Consider the following 18,079-nt stretch of genomic DNA (forward strand, 5'->3'; position numbering starts at 1 on the left):
TCCGCTTCTGCTCCTCATTTTATATTACCAACGACTCCTGTCAATTGTCAGTGTCACTACTTGAAAAAAAAGGCTCCAGCTTCAACTTAATCCAGTGAAAAGCAGGTAGAGCCTGCAGCTTTTCACAAACTCATACACATACAAGCAGAAGAGCGTACAAAGTTCTTCAAAGAATCACTCCATGTCCTCACCGTCTTCTCCAGACATGGATCATTCCAAGAAAAAAACCCATTTACTAAAGGAAATCAAAATGCTTTTTTCCTACCAGAAAACATCACTAGCTACATCATTTGAAGTACTTGAGCTATTGTAAGTTCCTAATATATTTTTCTGTCATTCCCTATTATCCTTGCATTCAATAAACATTCCTTAAATGCTTACTGTAAGTCCCTTGGTGGTACAAACGGCTACGTGCTCGACCACTAGCCACAAGGTTGAGCAGCCAGAACCCACCCAAGAAGCACCCTGAAAGACAGGCCCAGCGATCTGCTTCCAAAGGTTACAGCCTTGGAAATCCTGTGCAGCAGCTGTACCCTGCACACATGGGGTGACCATGAGCTAGGATCAACCTGACTGCAACAACAACAAATGCTTACTGTATCTAGGACCAGGGGTGGCAAACGCTTTCTCAAGGAGCCTGACATCAAATATTTCAGGCTTCGCAGGCCAAAATAAAGAATTATGTAGGTATTCATGTAATCATTTAAATGTACAACCATTTAAAAATATAAAATCATGCTTAGCTTGCAGACTGTTAAAAAAGGTGGCAGCCAGGTTTGGCCCTCAAGGCATAGTTTGTACATTGATGATTCCCACTCTAGACCCTGTGCTAGCTTACAGTCAAAGACCCAGGCCATGCTAAGTCCGTTACATGACTAAATTGTAAGAAAAGGTCTTTTGCACCAAAACCAAGCTTCTTCCAATAAGAAGCACCAGGAATAATCTAATAAAGCTATGCTCAGTAAAATTACCTATTGGATAATAGATATTTCTATTATACCTACTATAATAGATATTCCAAGATCCATAAAAAAAAAAAAATTCTATTGCTGCGCAGTCCAATATGGTAGAGTGGTTAAGAGCTGTGGCTGCTCACCAAAAGGTCGGCAGTTTAAATCCACCAGCCGCTCCTTGGAAAGCCTATGGGCAGTTCTACTCTGTCCCACAGGGTCCCTGTGAGGCGGAATCGACCTCGATAGCAATGGGTTTGACACAAGTGGCTACTGAGCACTACAAATGTGACTGAGAAATTAAATTTCTCAGAAAATAAATTTTTAAGTTTTTAAAATTTTAATTATTTCAAGCTTAAATAAGCACATGTGGCTAGTATTTTGGACAACACAAATCTAACAGTCACTTACATATCAATTAGCAGATCCTAATGCAACTGAATTTGCTAAGGTTTGTGGTGAACCATTAAAGACAAATTATATTTTTATAGTTTAATACCAACAAATTGTAGCTCACATTATCTTTAATTTCTGGTTAAAATTTCACTGGCAATTAGTTGAGAGAATAAAACAATGTGTGAAAAATCTGTTCATATATAAAACAGTAATATTAGTTAAAATGATTAAGTGTTCATCATCAAGTCTCAATTCTCTCTGTTTCGATTTGAAATTTTTTTTTCTTCTTGTTCATCCCTTAGGGTTACTGAGGAATAACTGTAATTCTTTCCTCCTTTATGGAGCCCTGATGGTACAGTGGTTAAGACCCTGGCTGCTTACCAAAAGGTCACCAGTTCCAATCCACCAACTGCTTCTTGGAAACCCTATGGGGCAGTTCTACTCTGCCCAACAGGCTCCCTGTGAGTCAGAATTGACTCAAAGACAATGAGTCTGGGGTTTGGTTTTTTCCTTTATATCATAAGTCAAAGGGATCACACACTTTATAACTAAAAATTAAATGTAGTAGATGGGATTAAAATGTGGCATCAAGTAGAGTTTCTCTGAGAGTTAAATTATGAAACTTATGAAAAACCAATGAGGTGAAGAACAAAAGCCATCCCAGATCAGTTTCAAAGTAGCCATGTTGGTGATATTAACATATCTCCATATGTAAAAATCTGTATGTGAAAAATATTAAAGAATGTCTTTGGTCATCATGGAACATAGAAAATACAGGAGGCCAAAGGCTAAGTCTGACATATCCTTAAAGAAGGGGGGTAACCCAAAGAAAAGCCTCCTCTGTACGTTACACGAAGTGTCTCCCTGCTACAGAGATGGATGCGCATGGCAAACTTAACCTGAGACCATGCCAAGTTACCGTCACTCTACCAAAATGGCAAATAGGTCTATGTTACCTGCCAAATCCTAATGGATTGAAGTGGAGGGTGTGTAGGGCTATATTGAAAGGATGTGTAGGCCAAGTCTGAACTCAGCAGGCATGTGTGCTATGATTGATTAGCCATGTCTGTCATGAGCCAAGAGAAGGGTGGCACCCTGACAGGACATTTGCAGACCGTTTCGTACCACTCCCTCCCGCTGCTTCGATTTTGAGAGTACAGAACTGCTAAGTGTTATCTGAACTTCATGTATCTTTCTGTACAGAGAGAACAGTCTGAGAGCCGTGAGTCCAGTTCTCTTGTCTACTGTATTTTTTGTCTGCAAGTGACTCAATTGGCATTCCCCGAGTTCCGTTCATTTGCTAGTCTCTTGTGAACTTATTTAAATAACCTTCAACTGGCTGTAGCATCCATTCTCACTGAACTGAGAGTCAATGTTCTGAGTTCACAATATTGATGAAGAAGCCCCAGATTATGGTAAACTCAGAAAGGTCAATCTTGCGTGACCTCATAGTCGGCAAACAGCAAGCTGGCTTTCTGGTAAGAAAACAACTCAAAGATTTCTTTTAGACTTTAGCAAATACTATTTTGTGTAAGTCCAACTGAATCATTTCCAATTTTATTCATTTTTTTCTTAAAATTTTCTGCACCAATCTGCGACTGCCAGTTTTAGATGATGTTTAATTTTATTCAAAAACTCTCAGCATCTCTCATGATGAAGTTTAAAACCAGAGAGAGTACTCTGAGTATTGTTGAGTCCAGTTCTTTCTCAGTTTATGATTTTTATCAGCCTGTCAACATTACTTACACTTTCACCTTTCTTTTAATTCATCAACCTTTCTTTCCCAAACCCAAATACACTCAGTCATACCCCATTTGCAATGGTATCACTTCTTTTTCATGCCCACACAACACCCTAACTACACCTATGGTCTCTAGTTTTACCTTTCGAACATTTGCCAATCGATTCATCATCAAGGACTCTTCTCGGTCATCGTCATCGTCCAAGTCCAGCATCGGCATGCCAAAGGGGTCAATGATGCTGCAGCACCTGGAGCCTTCATCCCTCGGGTCAAAGGGATCGACGATTATGGGCTCTGTTCCCTTTATCTCGCAGCGGCAAAAGGGGCAGCCCTGGCCATCTGACTCCTAAATAAACACAGAAACTGCAATGAATGGTCTTTAATCAATACAAACAGCACTGAGCCAATGTTTTACAATAGTAAGAGTTGCAAAAGAAGGTGGTTATTTTTTTTTGGCGGTGGGGGGGAGCGTGAGGAAGGGTGAGAACAGTCCTGAATAAGCAGCAGAATAGGGAGCCAACAAAATGTATGAAAAACTGTCTGCATTTCAAACTTTCCAAGGAAAAGAAAAATTTCTAAAACAAAGTTTGATTTGCCAAAGAAAAAACAGCATAAGTCTTTGTTCTCTTGAATGTTCACTTACAATTTTTCATGCATTGTAGCTTCAGAGTCCAGCATAACATCAGAAATTAAACCATGTCATGTCCCCACGTAATCAAAAAATAAAAGTGCTAATGAGACACTCTATAAAATGGGTATTTTGGTAAAAATTCATAATAGATATACCATTAATATCAATGAGAACAATGCATTTCAAAATTCATTCTGGAAAACTTCTTGTACATAAAGCTATGGCAAAATATTTCTGCTTTCATTGCCTAGGTATGTTTAAATACTGTACTACAAGCAAATAGCAGGAAAAAAGTAAATTTCTATTTGTAAACCACTGTATGCCGTGACACCCTGCCATCCTGACACAGATCACCTGTAATATAATACCACATGAGATATTAAGTTCTGCCCCTCATGTACAAATACTTTTGGCCAGAAATTCGTTTATCGGCAATTCTTGAAGCTTTTGTTCAAAGTCTTTCAAAATTCATTTCTCAAAATGACTATATTAAGAATTCATAACTGGCAGGGAAAAGAGAAGAAGGTTGTCTTTGCCACCCTACAGATACATCGCCTTTAGAGACAGATGGTATATGATATTCACCACCAGACTTGTTTTTGCATTACACTCTGACCTTAGTAGTGTGCTATTAATATCATGAACTTACAGCATTATTGGTCAAGATATCAGTCTGGATTAGTTTTTCAAGACTCTATTACATAATTTTTAGATGCATGCATGCAGTATACTCTGGTAACTTCTGTATCCTTTAATGTGAAAGTATTTTTTATTTGAGGAAGTAAAATCTACTGAATCAATTAGAATGGATGGAGTCCTAAGTACTTCCTGCTAACATTCTCAGAATGTGAATATGTTGGGGACTAGCAAAACCCCAGTGCCGTCGAGTCGGTTCCGACTCATAACGACCCTATAGAACAGAGCAGAACTGCCCCACAGAGCTTCCAAGGAGCACCCGGCGGATTTGAACTGCCGACCCTTTGGTTAGCAGCCATAGCACTTAAACCACTATGCAAAAAGGAGTTATTTATTGGTCTTTCTTCCTCATTAACATACGCTCTTTGATCCTGTATTAAGTATATGTTGACAGAACACTATTTTAATTATTGAGGCACAATCCCGATGAGTTACATGGCTACTGAAGACATTCTTCCTGTGTATTCAATCACCCATCTGACAGAAACTAGGGCAAAGTAACCGAAGTAGCATTAGATAATTTATGGTTAAACTTAATTTGCATGACAGCACAGCAGTCAGTTTCCAGAGAAAGAATGGTGGGGGACGCCATATCAGAGTAAATACCATTAAGGAGATACAGTCAATGTGATCTATTTTTGCAAATCAGAATGTATGTTCACTGCAATATCTGGTCAGTAATTAAACTCTCTACAACAGACAAAACTGAACAGAAAATATTTTTTGTGATATCTACTTATATAATAACTACTGTAACACCTATCAGTAATTTGTACAACATGAAACTTTTAAATAAGAGGGATAAAGAAAAACCAAAACTGGATTTCAGATGAACTGTTCGCAGTCTTGTACCATCAAGATGCTATTTTTGCCTTTTGCCTCCTCCCCTTTCTAAACACAATCTTTTCAGTTAGTGCTTTTCAGAAAAGAGGCCACAAACTCTGGACACCCTTAAACCATAACAGCACGCAGACTGACCTAGAAGGTTCTAAGAGAAACCTTCTGTACCTTAATAGAGTGACTTATACATTCCAGGCACTGCACTCAAAAATAATGACTTTAAATAATTTATGTCTTGTGGATTAGTTTTCAGGTATGATAATTATATTATACTCCAGCCTTTCAGAAATGTCTTATTTTAGGTACATATACTAAAACATTTAAAGATGAACTGATACGATGTTTAGGATGTACATCAAAATAATTCAAGGATAGAGAGAGCAGGTGAGCTATGGATGAAGCTGGACTGGGTTATGAGTTGGTAACTGTTGAAGCTGGGTGACAGGTGGATGGAAGTGCATGCTACTTTTCCCTCTACTTTCACATATGCTTGAAATGTTACAATATTTTAAATGTATGAAATGAATGAAGTGTCTCCTTAGGTCTGAAAGTCTTGCTTTCTATTTTTCATGGATTAAAGGTAGAGGAAACATCAGCTTTTTCAGTTTATTCTTGCATGCTGAGAATATATTTATCAAGTTATCATATATATATTTGTAGTAAAATTCCACCAGAGACATACAATATAGATCCCTTATGACAATTATGATAATGGGATTTTGCCTACATGATAGCATGTATTGAATATACTCTTAAATTTAATGTGTTTGTTACCAAACAATAGGAGGAAGGTTTAGCTTTCCCTAAAAGATTTACTCCTGTGTTAGAAAATGACAATGTGATGAGGTTATTCAAAACAAAAGAACAGAGTTTTATCAACTGTAAAATAATGGACCAAATGATATTTAAGATGCCCTGACATGCACCAAACCTGACTGTAAACAGCAGGATATATAAAGCTTTCTGTATTAGCACATTTATATTTTTTCACACCATCTTAGTTCCACCATCTCACCATTCCAAGTTTCTTTCCAAAATTATAATAGTAAACAAACAGAGTATGTGCAATTTTTTTTACATTAAGCAATCTAAAGTTTGTTTGCTTTTTTTTTTTTTTGGACAATATGTGTAGTAAAGCAATACTGTATTTGTTAAACTGAGGCAAGCTTGAGAAAGAATACACCTCCTACCACAGGATCTGCCACAAATGCATGCCCAGCAGCTGTCCCGTGCCAGGAGAGAAGAGAGTTAGTCCACATGGTAGTCACAGTGGTGCTGTAAGGGCAGGCAGACCACCCATATCCCAGCATGCCCAGTGAATGGCACAGGCTGAAACACGGTGGTCACAGCGGTGCTGTAAGGGCAGGGAGACCACCCATCTCCCAGCATGTACAGTGAACAGCACAGACTGAAACATGGGGGTCACAGCGGTGCTGTAAGAGCAGGCAGACCACCCATCTCCCAGCATGCCCAGTGAACGGCACAGACTGAAACATGGTTGTCACAGCGGTGCTGTAAGAACAGGCAGACCACCAATCTCCCAGCATGCCCAGTGAATGGCACAGACTGAACGGTTTCTCTAAAGATGGTGGCACTCTGGGCATTCTGGTCTCACCTCTAAAGTGGTGATAATTTATCCTATTTCTGCCTTAAAATGATTTTACGATTTTTAAATATGAATTTAACTTTGGTCAACCTAGTAACAAATTAAACAATGAGGGAAAAAATAGAAAAAATAACTAAAACAGTCTAAAAAAACAAGTTCGCCATCCCCCGCAAACATCCCATATAAAACCCAAGTATTATCAGTATCATCATCGTCATCTATCAATCACTTTCCATATTCTGATTAATTATTGTTCAGGTGAATACTATATCCTAAATAAATGCTTTCTTTTACATGTTGAAGTTAACATAAACATTATATTCAGCACAATGTATCTGTTTTCAGAATGATTATTTGAGGGTATGCTTTGACTTAAGGTCTATCACTTCACACTTTCTCACGCACAATATACTTCGAGGGCCACAGGGAATGTACAGAACTTCATGAGTCTCATTTTGAAGCACATTTCATATTTTTACCGTGTGTGTGTTTTCTTCTCAATAACTCTAGAACACACTGCCTTGCTTTACTCCATGTAGCTTTGATGTTACCATAAATCTTTCTTTTTACCAAGGCAAACAATTTTATTTAGAATAATACATATATACATACATACACTGAGAGCAGGATTTTCAGTGCACAGTAGGTTCTAAAAGGCAGTGTCTAGGCTGGGTTACTAGGAGCAAACCCAGTGAAGTGTGTATATATAAATATATACATAGACAGACAGGTTTATCTTGAGGAAATGGCTCACATAGTTGTGGAGGCTGACAAGTCCTAAATCTGTGGATCAAGCATTAGGTTGGAGGCTTCTCCTGACTCATGTGGTTGCAGGGGCTGATGAATCCAAAATCAGCAGGTCAGGCCTAAGGCTCCTGGCTCACAGTATTATGGCAGCTGGCGAATCCCAAGATCTGCAGGACAGGCAGAAAGCTGCTGACTCGCGAGGCTGTAGGAGCTGGCAAATCCCAAGATCTACAGGTCAAGTAGCAGGTTGCTGGCTTATGTCCCAAGACCAAGGGTCAGAAGAGAATGAGTTGGATGCAGGATCCAGAGTGTACGAGATTTGCCAGAACATCCATAGATACTGGATGCAGGCTACACCCCCAAGGAAACTCCCTTTCAACTGACTGGCTGCTCACCTCAGATCACAAAATAGGGGATAACTACATCAGATCACAAAATGGAGTATGATTACATCATTACATAACTGCCTAAGCACTAAAAACCATGGCCCATCCAAATTTACACACAACCTTAGCCATGATAGGCAGGAACTCAGTATCTTCTTATTAAAAGAACAAATGAACGAATGAATAAGGACAGCTAATTGCATTCTCAGGCTAAATGGCCCAGAGTAGGAGCAATCTTTGGTTTTGGTGTTCTTTTATGATGGACAAGGGAAGAAGACACTCGTAAATCTAGGTTCTTCTGGTTTTGATTTGGGAGGCCCATAAAAACATGCAAAGTGACTCAGAAAAGAAGCACAGACTTTCTGAATTAGGACACTTGGTTTGGAATCTCACCTCCACCAGCTGTGTGACACTGGACACATCATTTCATCTTATTTCAGGGTGTAATGAAATAATGCCCACCTCAAAGGTCATCTTAAAGATTAAACAAGATAAATTAGTTCAAAGTTCTACAAAGTGCTTGCCAAATTCCAGCTGGTGTAGTTACTATAAAAGCGGACTCAAGGACAAGGAACTGTAGTAAGATAGCTGAGGAAACAGATCTCAGCATCTGAAAATAAATTCATATTTCTGTAAGAATTTCATCTAACAATGAGATGAATATAATTTTAAAACTACAGCATAATCAGTGTATAGAGATTAATAATAATCAGAAATATGACCTATCTCTAAAGTGACAGTATCAGTAAATCAGAAACAGTAATAATTAAAATTTCAGACACTGCTGAAAACCATTTCCATATATTAACTCATTTAATTCCACAGGGTACATATGATTATTATCCCCATTTTACAAATAAGAAAATTGAGAGTTTATGTAATTTAATGGAGGTGATACAGGTAAGGAATGGTTCAGCAGAAACCATTCTGTTTCAAGGGGGTCTGTTTCAAGAGCCTAATCTTTTCATCACTGCCCTGTAGTATTAGGATGGAATCACTGCCCTGTAGTGTTGGGATGGGATCACTGCCCTGTAGTGTTGGGATGGGATCACTGCCCTGTAGTGTTGGGATGGGATCACTGCCCTACAGTGTTGGGATGGGATCACTGCCCTACAGTGTTGGGATGGGATCACTGCCCTATAGTGTTGGGATGGGATCACTGCCCTATAGTGTTGGGATGGGATCACTGCCCTACAGTGCTGGGATGGGATCACTGCCCTACACTGCTGGGATGGGATCACTGCCCTACAGTGTTAGGATGGGATCACTGCCCTACAGTGTTGGGATGGAATCACTGCCCTATAGTGTTGGGATGGGATCACTGCCCTACAGTGTTAGGATGGGATCACTGCCCTATAGTGTTGGGATGGGATCACTGCTCTACAGTGTTAGGATGGAATCACTGCCCTACAGTGTCGGGATGGGATCACTGCCCTACAGTGTCGGGATGGGATCACTGCCCTATAGTGTTGGGATGGGATCACTGCCCTACAGTGTTGGGATGGAATCACTGCCCTATAGTGTTGGGATGGAATCACTGCCCTATAGTGTTAGGATGGAATCACTCCCCCACAACATTAGCATGTAGTAGTCCTTCAATCTTACAGCCTAGGTTAAAATGGAGTTAACAAATAGCTGTCTGTTAGTGACTGGTCATTCAAAAATGGAAACAAAAAAAAAAGGCAATAAACTATTTCTTTAGATTGCAGTTTCAAAATTAAGGAAATGCCTTAGTCATCCAGTACTGCTATAATAAAAATACCTCAACTGGACTTTATTTAACAAACAAAGTTTATTCTCTTACAGTCTAGTAGGCTAGAAGTCTGAATTCAGAGCACCAGCTCCAGCGGAAGGCTTTTGTTCTCTGTTGGCTCTGGAAGAAAGTCCTTGTCATCAATCTTGCCCTGGTCTAGGAGCTTCTCTGCACGGGGAATCCCAGGTCCAAAGGATGTGCTGCTCCTGACACTTCTTTCTTGGTGGTAATAAGGTACCCCTTGTCTGTCTGCTGCTTCTCTTCTGCATCTCATAAGAGACTGACTCAAGATACAACCTAACCTTCTAGATTGGATCCTGCCTCATTAACGTAACTGCTTCTAATCTTGCCAATCTTACCTCCCACTGAGGTAGGACTGACAACACACAGGACAATCACATCAGATCGCAAAATAGTGGACAATCACACAATATGGGAATCATGGCCTAGCCAAGGTGACACACATTTTTGGGGGGCATAATTTAATCTATAAGGAGGAACTACTAAATTTACTATTTTATTGGTGCTAATGATGTAGTTTTAGCTTTTTAATAGGTGGATGCAAAACTTGTCCTAGTAACTATAGTATTCATTGAAACGTATTCCTTACATAATAAGTGTTTTATTTTTAAAAATGTTATTAGAATCCAATTAAAAATATTAACGCATGAAGTTTGTGTTCTGAAGACTTTTTATTTAACTTTTAACACACCTGTAAAAGGCCCTTGTTAGAGCCAACACAAAATGTTTCCAAGTTGCCAACTTCAGCTGTTTTTCTAGACACACTGTGATACAGTGAGAGTGCATCTAATTTATTCATAGACCCAGAGTCAAGCATTTGCTCTACCAGATATCATTTTCCCATATCCAGCTGCTTCTTTTCATCCTCACTGCCATCACTCTAGTCCATGACTTCAAAGTAACATTTCTGGACAACTACAGTAGCCCCTACATTACTTCCGAAGTGAAAGAATAGTTCCAACATTTTATTTTATGACATTTGCACAAAAAGACACAAAGTATAATCAAAAACAAACCACCTTATAACATTCTTAAAGGTGATATTATTTTCTTATTTGTAGCCCTGAAGTCATGAAAAGTCACTCAGGCCAGAGATTTGAAGGCTGGCTGCTTTTGAAGGAAGATACAGTGAGAGAGTCTTCCTTAGCACCTTAAATGAGATCATCTTAGCTTGTCTCTCACCTCTCTTAGACAACTACCATTTTTTTTTTTCCAACAATGCTTTCTAAATACGGGGCATTTATAAATTTCTTTAGAAGTCCACAGGTACTGCAAACAGCTAAAGCCCATGGCTGCTAACTGAAAGATTTTGAGGTTCAAGTCTACCCAGAGTGCCTTGAAAGAAAGGCCTGGTGACCTACTTCCCAAATACCAGCCACTGGAAACCCTACGGAGCACAGCTCTACTCGGACACACGTGGGGTTGCCACGGGGCAGCATCAGCTGCATGCAGGCCGTCTGGTTATAAAACGCTTTAATCGCATGTTACGTGAAAATCAGAGCTTACTGGTTTCACCTACTGACTTGGGAAATGATTCTCCTGAATACTCCAATGTCTTTCATTTAACATAATTATAAAACATATACAGGAAGAAGAGTAACAGGAAAACTTATTTAATTTCTCTTTTAATTAAAGTCCTTGGCAGTAATTCAAAACACAGTTGTCTCTCCAGCTGACACAGATACCCATTTTTATTCTAATAGAAAGATTTGAAGAACACAGCGCAGCACTTGTGCCACTCCCAAGCTCTGAAGCCACCTTTAGCTTCCTGGTCGGGAGGGTGAGGGTGGGGATGGGGAAACAGGGAAAGAAGACGATTCCGTACTTCCCGCCTTACTTGTTAACCCTGCAGCACCACTGCTACGTAAGTTACTACCAAAAGAAAGGTTGGGAGGAATTCAGTGTTAGGAAGAAAAACTGTTTTGTTAACATCCGTTAACACCTGAAAGTAAAGAAAACACTACAGCTTTTACTGCCAAGGACAGAACAGAAATGCTTCATCCAGAATGATACTGCTCCAAAGAACGCCTCTAAGAGGTGATTATTCAACTCATTTAGTATTCTGTGCAAACTCTGGCTTGCTTATTCCACTTATTAAATAACAGATATTTCAGAAGGAGAAAAATGCATGTGACACCTCCTCGGGGGCCTGACTAATGGCCTGTTATGACAGCAATTAAAGGGTAACCACACTTGCAGCTGGTACCAATGACCACACTGCTATCGTGTATTTCTCTGGTTTTCTGTTAATTACATAAAACTTAAGTCTCCAGTAAATTTCAATTAAACCAAAGTAGGGCCTCAAATGGAAGGAAAAGTTGGTGAAGAATGCCTTGATAAAAATGCACGTTGGCTGAACACAAGATGCTTTATGGTCAAGGTTTAATATTTCCTCTTGGGCTCTGACTGACTTATCACAGCTTCTTGGAGGACATGGAAAGCTTTAAAATCATTTTCCTATCAGCCTGCCCAACCAAAATAGCAGAAAGTAACAAAAAAATGTCTGGTATCCATAACTAAATTTGAAGGATAGCAAGATGTTCCATTCAAGTAATCATTAATGTCATGGCCTTCTATAAAACTTTATATTTCTTGAGATTAGGGGCTGTGTCTCAGTGTTCTTCATAGCTTCCAAGGTTAGTACAGAACCTGGAACACAGGAGCTGCTCAAGAAATGTTTGTTGAATAAATGAGTGAATGAACGAATGAGTTCAAAATCTTAGAGAATGATAGATAAAGCAATCATGTTTGTTTTCTGTCAAACTAGTTAGAGGAGGCAAAAACCAAATTATCCCTGCGCATACCTGATTCTGAAAGCTTAACTTAACTTGTTCCTTTGATAGGAAAAACAAACAAACGAACGTACAAAAAGAAAACAAAACACTGGCTTTAAAGTCAGAAAGCAGGGACTCTAGTGCTGATTTGGTGCCTGGGAGTCAAAAATAGTTTGTACTCGGCTGGTAAACGAAAGGTTGGTGGTTCACACATTCATCCAGTGGCACCATGAAAGAAAGGCCTAGCCATCTGCTGCTGTAGATTACAACCAGGCAAACCCTACAGAGTATTCTACTCTGTAACGTATGAGGTCGCCATGAGTCGGAATCAACTCGATGGCACAAGACAACCACACTCCTGGCTGAAATACAACTTCTTCATACAGCCATGAACTTCACTGTGCCCTAGGTTCTTCTACAAAATAAGGATGCTGAATTAGATATAAGAAATCCCCTACTTTTATTAATAATTCCTTCCCCAAAACATGCACCACTTTTTAAAAAGGAAAATGCTGAAATAAGAGGCGTATATTACCATGGGCATCATTTCACATTAATCATCAAGTTTAGATACCTATCTGATAATATACTGCAGAACTGTGTGAAGGTTCTGTAATTTTGTTTTATTCCTTTACATAAATATTCACACTCAGGTTAAGTCCAGTGAGCATGTAACTGAGGCTACAGATGCTAGGCTTTTACCATATCTAATGCTTGTCAGCTGTACTGTAATGGGATTAAGTTTATAAAACTTTATTCAATGACAGGCATTTTGCAATTACATGTTTAAGTAAGTGCCAAGTGCTGCTGTTCATACATGATATGAAAGCTGCCAAACACACTTGTTGGTTGGCAGAAGCAACACTATGTGAAATCTAAATGTTGAAATATTTGGGTTATCCCCAAAATGAAATGTTTAAAGGTTGACGTTTCCGTTAACCACTAACATCCGATTGAAACCTAGAGTTTATGGAATATCACTTTGGAATTCTCAAATATTACCTCTCCCAAAGAATTTCCTTTAGGGGTAGAGAAAACATGAATCAGGGATCACTGTGCATGTCTCTTGGTGTAGAAGAGGAATACACCTACTCCTCATTTATTGACTACCTTGTTATCCGACATTCTGCATTTATGAAAACAGTAAAAAATCTACCATTTGACTATTTTGCACATTAACGACATACATTTGGCAGTAACGAATGCTGAGGTGCAAGGCGAGAGTAACGCTGGCTGTGATGGTTAAGGTTATACGTCAGCTTGGCTGGGCCGTGATTCCCAGTGGTTTGGCAGCTCTGTAATGATGTGATTTGGCAGTTCTGTAATGATGTAATTTGGCAGTTATTATATAATGACGTAGTCATCCTCCATTTTTTGATCTGATGTGGTCTTCCTCCGTTTTCACACAAAGCCAGTTTTCGCAAAACAACCCGGTCTTTGGAACTGAACCATGTTGGTAAGTGAGGAGAATGTGTACACAGAAGCTTGGACTTACTGCCCCTGGATTAGTGCCTGTACTCATGCAAGCAGTGAAAGTAAAATAACATGGTTCAACACGTCGCTGTAAAAAATCAGCATAGCATGCTTTCCGAGATACCTTGTAGGGCAAACAAACATAGAAGGCATGTGTTATCTGCATAAAAATATGGTGTTTGTAGAGTCTAAGTATCAACATGTAGGTATTATACAATGGGAGAGGGGTCCTAAAGTAGGTACAACAGTCCAAACCCTTCCTCACATTCTAGAGGGAGAAAGAGACAAATATGTAAATATTTACAATACAAACAGAATGAGGTCAGCGCTTACAGAGAAACACGCAACTTATATCAGGAGAATATGAACAGCAAGCTGTCTTATATGGGGAAATTCTAAAATATTACTGAAAAATCTTTTCGCATATTTGTTATTAATCTATAAGCAAAATTCTATGATAAAATCAGAATAATGATATTATTCACTAGTGACATGAGAGTAATTTAATTTTGACTTTCTGAATATTTGGGATTTGTCATTTTGTTACTGTATCACACGCACCTGCTGAAATTCTACTCAGTCTAGTCTCGGTGCTTGAGAATTTATGCACTTCTTCAATTTCTAAAAATGAAACCGAGAAGTACTTCAGAGTAAAAAAAATGAAGTGGCAAATGTGAACAATTTACAAATATTATTGGGCATATCTTCACATAAGTTCGTTAGGCCAATATGAAAAATCATGAAGTGAGTTAAGGAAGTGATTCTTACCAGCAGAAGACCTGTTCCATTTAGGGAATGCCAAGTAATATACAGAAAAGTCATGGTGACAAAAGGGACAAACTTTTAATATAGTCATGGCAACTGTGGAATATTCCTTGGGTTTTACACATAATGTATCTATTGCAAGTACTTCACAAACTTGCTAAAAAAAAGAGTACTGGCCCTGCAATTTTTTTTTTTCTTTCAGAATAAGGACTTTTTTTTTGAAAAGGCATAAAGTAAAATAAATAAAATCTTTCTTTAGTTTTATATTCAGATGTACTCTTTTACTTACCCTACGCCACAAGGTAAGTAAGTAGCTCTTTGGTACGATGCTTTGAACAGTAATTTTGTTAATAGAAGTTTCTACCAAACTAATAGGAGTTTCTGACTCCTAACACACTTACCCACCAAATACCAAACATATTATCGAGTTAAAAATGCAAAGTCCTGTAACAGGCGTGCATATGTATGCTTCCCAGGAGAAGCACATGAGAGACAAAGTTCCCGCACAGAGGCAGACAGAATTGGGAGTCAGGACCAGCCCTGAATCCTGATTTTCTTTAGGGTGAAACGCAAAGTTTCCAGTTACTTTGTACCTGTGAGGACCACACTATCACACTGAAGGCAGGGATCAACCCAAAGGCGTAACAATCTGACCACTTCATGAATTTCTTATCCTGAAAGACGGTACTAGTATCAGGTAAAGCAAACGATTCCAAAGTAGTCCTGGCCCGTCAGTCAGTCAGTCACCGAGTCAACAACTTGTCTGCTATCCTGCCCACTGATATATAGGAATCACCCGTGCGAACAGAATGCTTTGTCTTCCACTGAAACAAACAAACAAAAAGAACCACTGCTGTCTAGTTTATTCCGACTCTCAGCAGCCCTGCAGGACAGAGCACAACTGCCCTGTAAGGTTTCCACGCGTGTAATCTTCACGGAAGCGGACGACCACATCTCCCTCCCGTGGAGCGGCTGGTGAGCTCCAACCACCGCCTTCTCAGTTAGCAGCCGAGCGCTTAACGACCGCACCACCAGGGCTCTCTTCTGTCTTCCACTAGCTTATTTAAATTTATTGAAAGTTCGTGATTTTCACAAACAATGCTGAATTTGTAGTCCTGTTATTATTATTATTTTTTAATATTATTATTATCAACACTGCCTTAAGTACCAACAGATGCCTGTAAGCTGAGACTGGTCACTGCTGGCGCCATACTGAACACCCTCTCCCCCAACTTCTCCCTGCATGACTCTTCAGCCCACGCGCCCCGCCACTGAATCCCCTCTCCCCCAACTTCTCCCTGCATGACTCTCCAGCCCACACGGCCCGCCGCTGAACCCCCTCTCCCCCAACTTCTCCCTGCATGACTCTCCAGCCCACACGGCCCGCCACTGAACCCCCTCTCCCCCAACTTCTCCCTGCATGACTCTCCAGCCCACACGCCCGGCCTCCTACCCCAAATTCACCATCAGGAAAGGATACGGGGAATTAAGGACAAGGATACCAATGCAAACCTAACGTGAAATATAAACCAAATGTACGCTGAAGAGGAGAAAAAGTACAGAAATGCTGAGGCAGTTTTACTAAGGCAGTAAAGACGCCTACAAATTCAGAAAGGACTCTAAAAACATTAATCTTTTTTTAGTGTATTTCCTAGTTCTTGTTTTCTTTATCCACCTTTAAATCTCTTCAAAGGAAAAAGGTGGCCTTTTTTCATAGGACTGTTAAAATGTGTAAACCCCTGTATTTCATTTCCAAGTTGTGAGTTGAACAGGCATGGACATCCCCACTTCCTGCCCCCTCCAAACCCACCAGCATATCCCAGCAGGGATGCTCTGAGCTGGAGACAGGATAAGGACTGAGACGGCTCAGGAATGGGGCAGGAATGCCAATTACATACACAACTGCAATTTTTTAAAAAGCTGGGAGTTCTAATTGTTAGATTTCTAAGCCCCGTCAACATGTTTCTAGCTTCAGTGAGACTGTGCTGAGAATGTTCATAAAACTCCAAATAATCAAAACTGGAGATCTGCCCAAAGATCCTTTTTTAAATCTCCAATCTTTATTAGAGATAAAAAAATATAAGAAAGCTCTTGGGGTAATCAGTTATCCTCTAGGTCTTATTATAAAACATTAAATCTATTTATATTTATTGAATGTCTGACTGCAGTGGGAAAGGCAGTAGGCCTTACATTCTACTTCTGTAAATTTTAAAATATACCATCTGTTTCTTAGTGAACTGTAACTATTTTGGAGACTTCGCCTGTCTGATTTTCTTATTTTAGCCCTATTTTCCTATTTCAGCCTTTCTTATTTTAACTCTGTAGAGCAACCAAAGAGCCCGGGAGGTACTACAGTTAAGAGCTATGGCCGCTAATCAAAAAGCCCCACAGTTCGAATCCACCGGCTGATTCCTGGAAACCCTACGGGGCAGGCAGTTTCACTCTGTCCTACAGGGTCATTGCGAGTTGGAACAGACAGATGGCCAGCGGGTTTGGTTTTCTGGGTTTTCTAGAGCAACCAGAGACAGATGTGAGGCAAGAGCCACACCTCCTAAGAGGAAAAGATGGTTGGTTGCAAAACCAATGTAAGCTTTATTTACTGTATTTTATGCAAATAACATGTACTTTCTATGTTTGCCAAGAGCGCCCTCCACCCTTGAGATATTTTCATAAATGCACTATGCTGATTTTTTTACAACATGTTAAAAAAATTAGCATAGCAGTGCTTATGAAAATACCTCCACGGTGGAGAGTTTGGTTGGCAAACGAATGTAGAAGGGATATAAAAATACGGTACTAGTCTTCACATTACTTCAGAATCTGACCTACTGTAAACCATATAAACATGGTTGGTTGGCAGTATCTATAATGACATATTGAAATTGACATTGCTATAAAAGTAAAAATACTTCTGGCTAATAACATAAAATTAACTTAAACATGCAAATGAAACAAAATATAAAACAAACCAAATTATGTAAGTAAAGGAAATACAAACACTAGAGATTTTCCAAAAACAATCTGAAATAAAGAGCCTATCAGTATTACTTCCTCAATGTTATGATGAGGAAATCTGAAGAGAAAAATGTGAACAGAGATGAGAAGGAAGGTCTCCATGTTGATAATGAGACCACAATCGTACCTGCCACGCTGTAAGGCAAGAGGTGCACATCAAATGCCCACAAGGCTCGATCTTGACATCTTTGTCATTCTCTGCACAGATTTTACACAGCTGAAAGGTAGAGCCCATTTCACAATACAATTCATATTGTTCCTGGAATTTGGGAGAAAAAAAAATTA

General features: G+C 39.4%; 1 protein-coding gene across 4 annotated transcripts in view; it reads right to left on the bottom strand.

Moving 5' to 3' along the window:
* Positions 1-18,079, bottom strand: part of CBLB (Cbl proto-oncogene B) — a 135,619-nt gene that overhangs the window by 72,771 nt on the left and 44,769 nt on the right. For all 4 annotated transcript variants that reach the window (XM_049858191.1, XM_049858189.1, XM_049858190.1 and 1 more), the window contains exons 6-7: positions 17,922-18,053; positions 3,230-3,433 (exon numbers count right to left, since the gene is read on the bottom strand). In XM_049858191.1, coding sequence (XP_049714148.1) covers positions 3,230-3,433; positions 17,922-18,053 — 336 coding nt within the window. The remainder of the gene's footprint in view (positions 1-3,229; positions 3,434-17,921; positions 18,054-18,079) is intronic.

This window comes from Elephas maximus, chromosome 18 (assembly GCF_024166365.1).
Source record: "Elephas maximus indicus isolate mEleMax1 chromosome 18, mEleMax1 primary haplotype, whole genome shotgun sequence".
In the NCBI taxonomy this organism is placed as follows: domain Eukaryota; kingdom Metazoa; phylum Chordata; class Mammalia; order Proboscidea; family Elephantidae; genus Elephas; species Elephas maximus.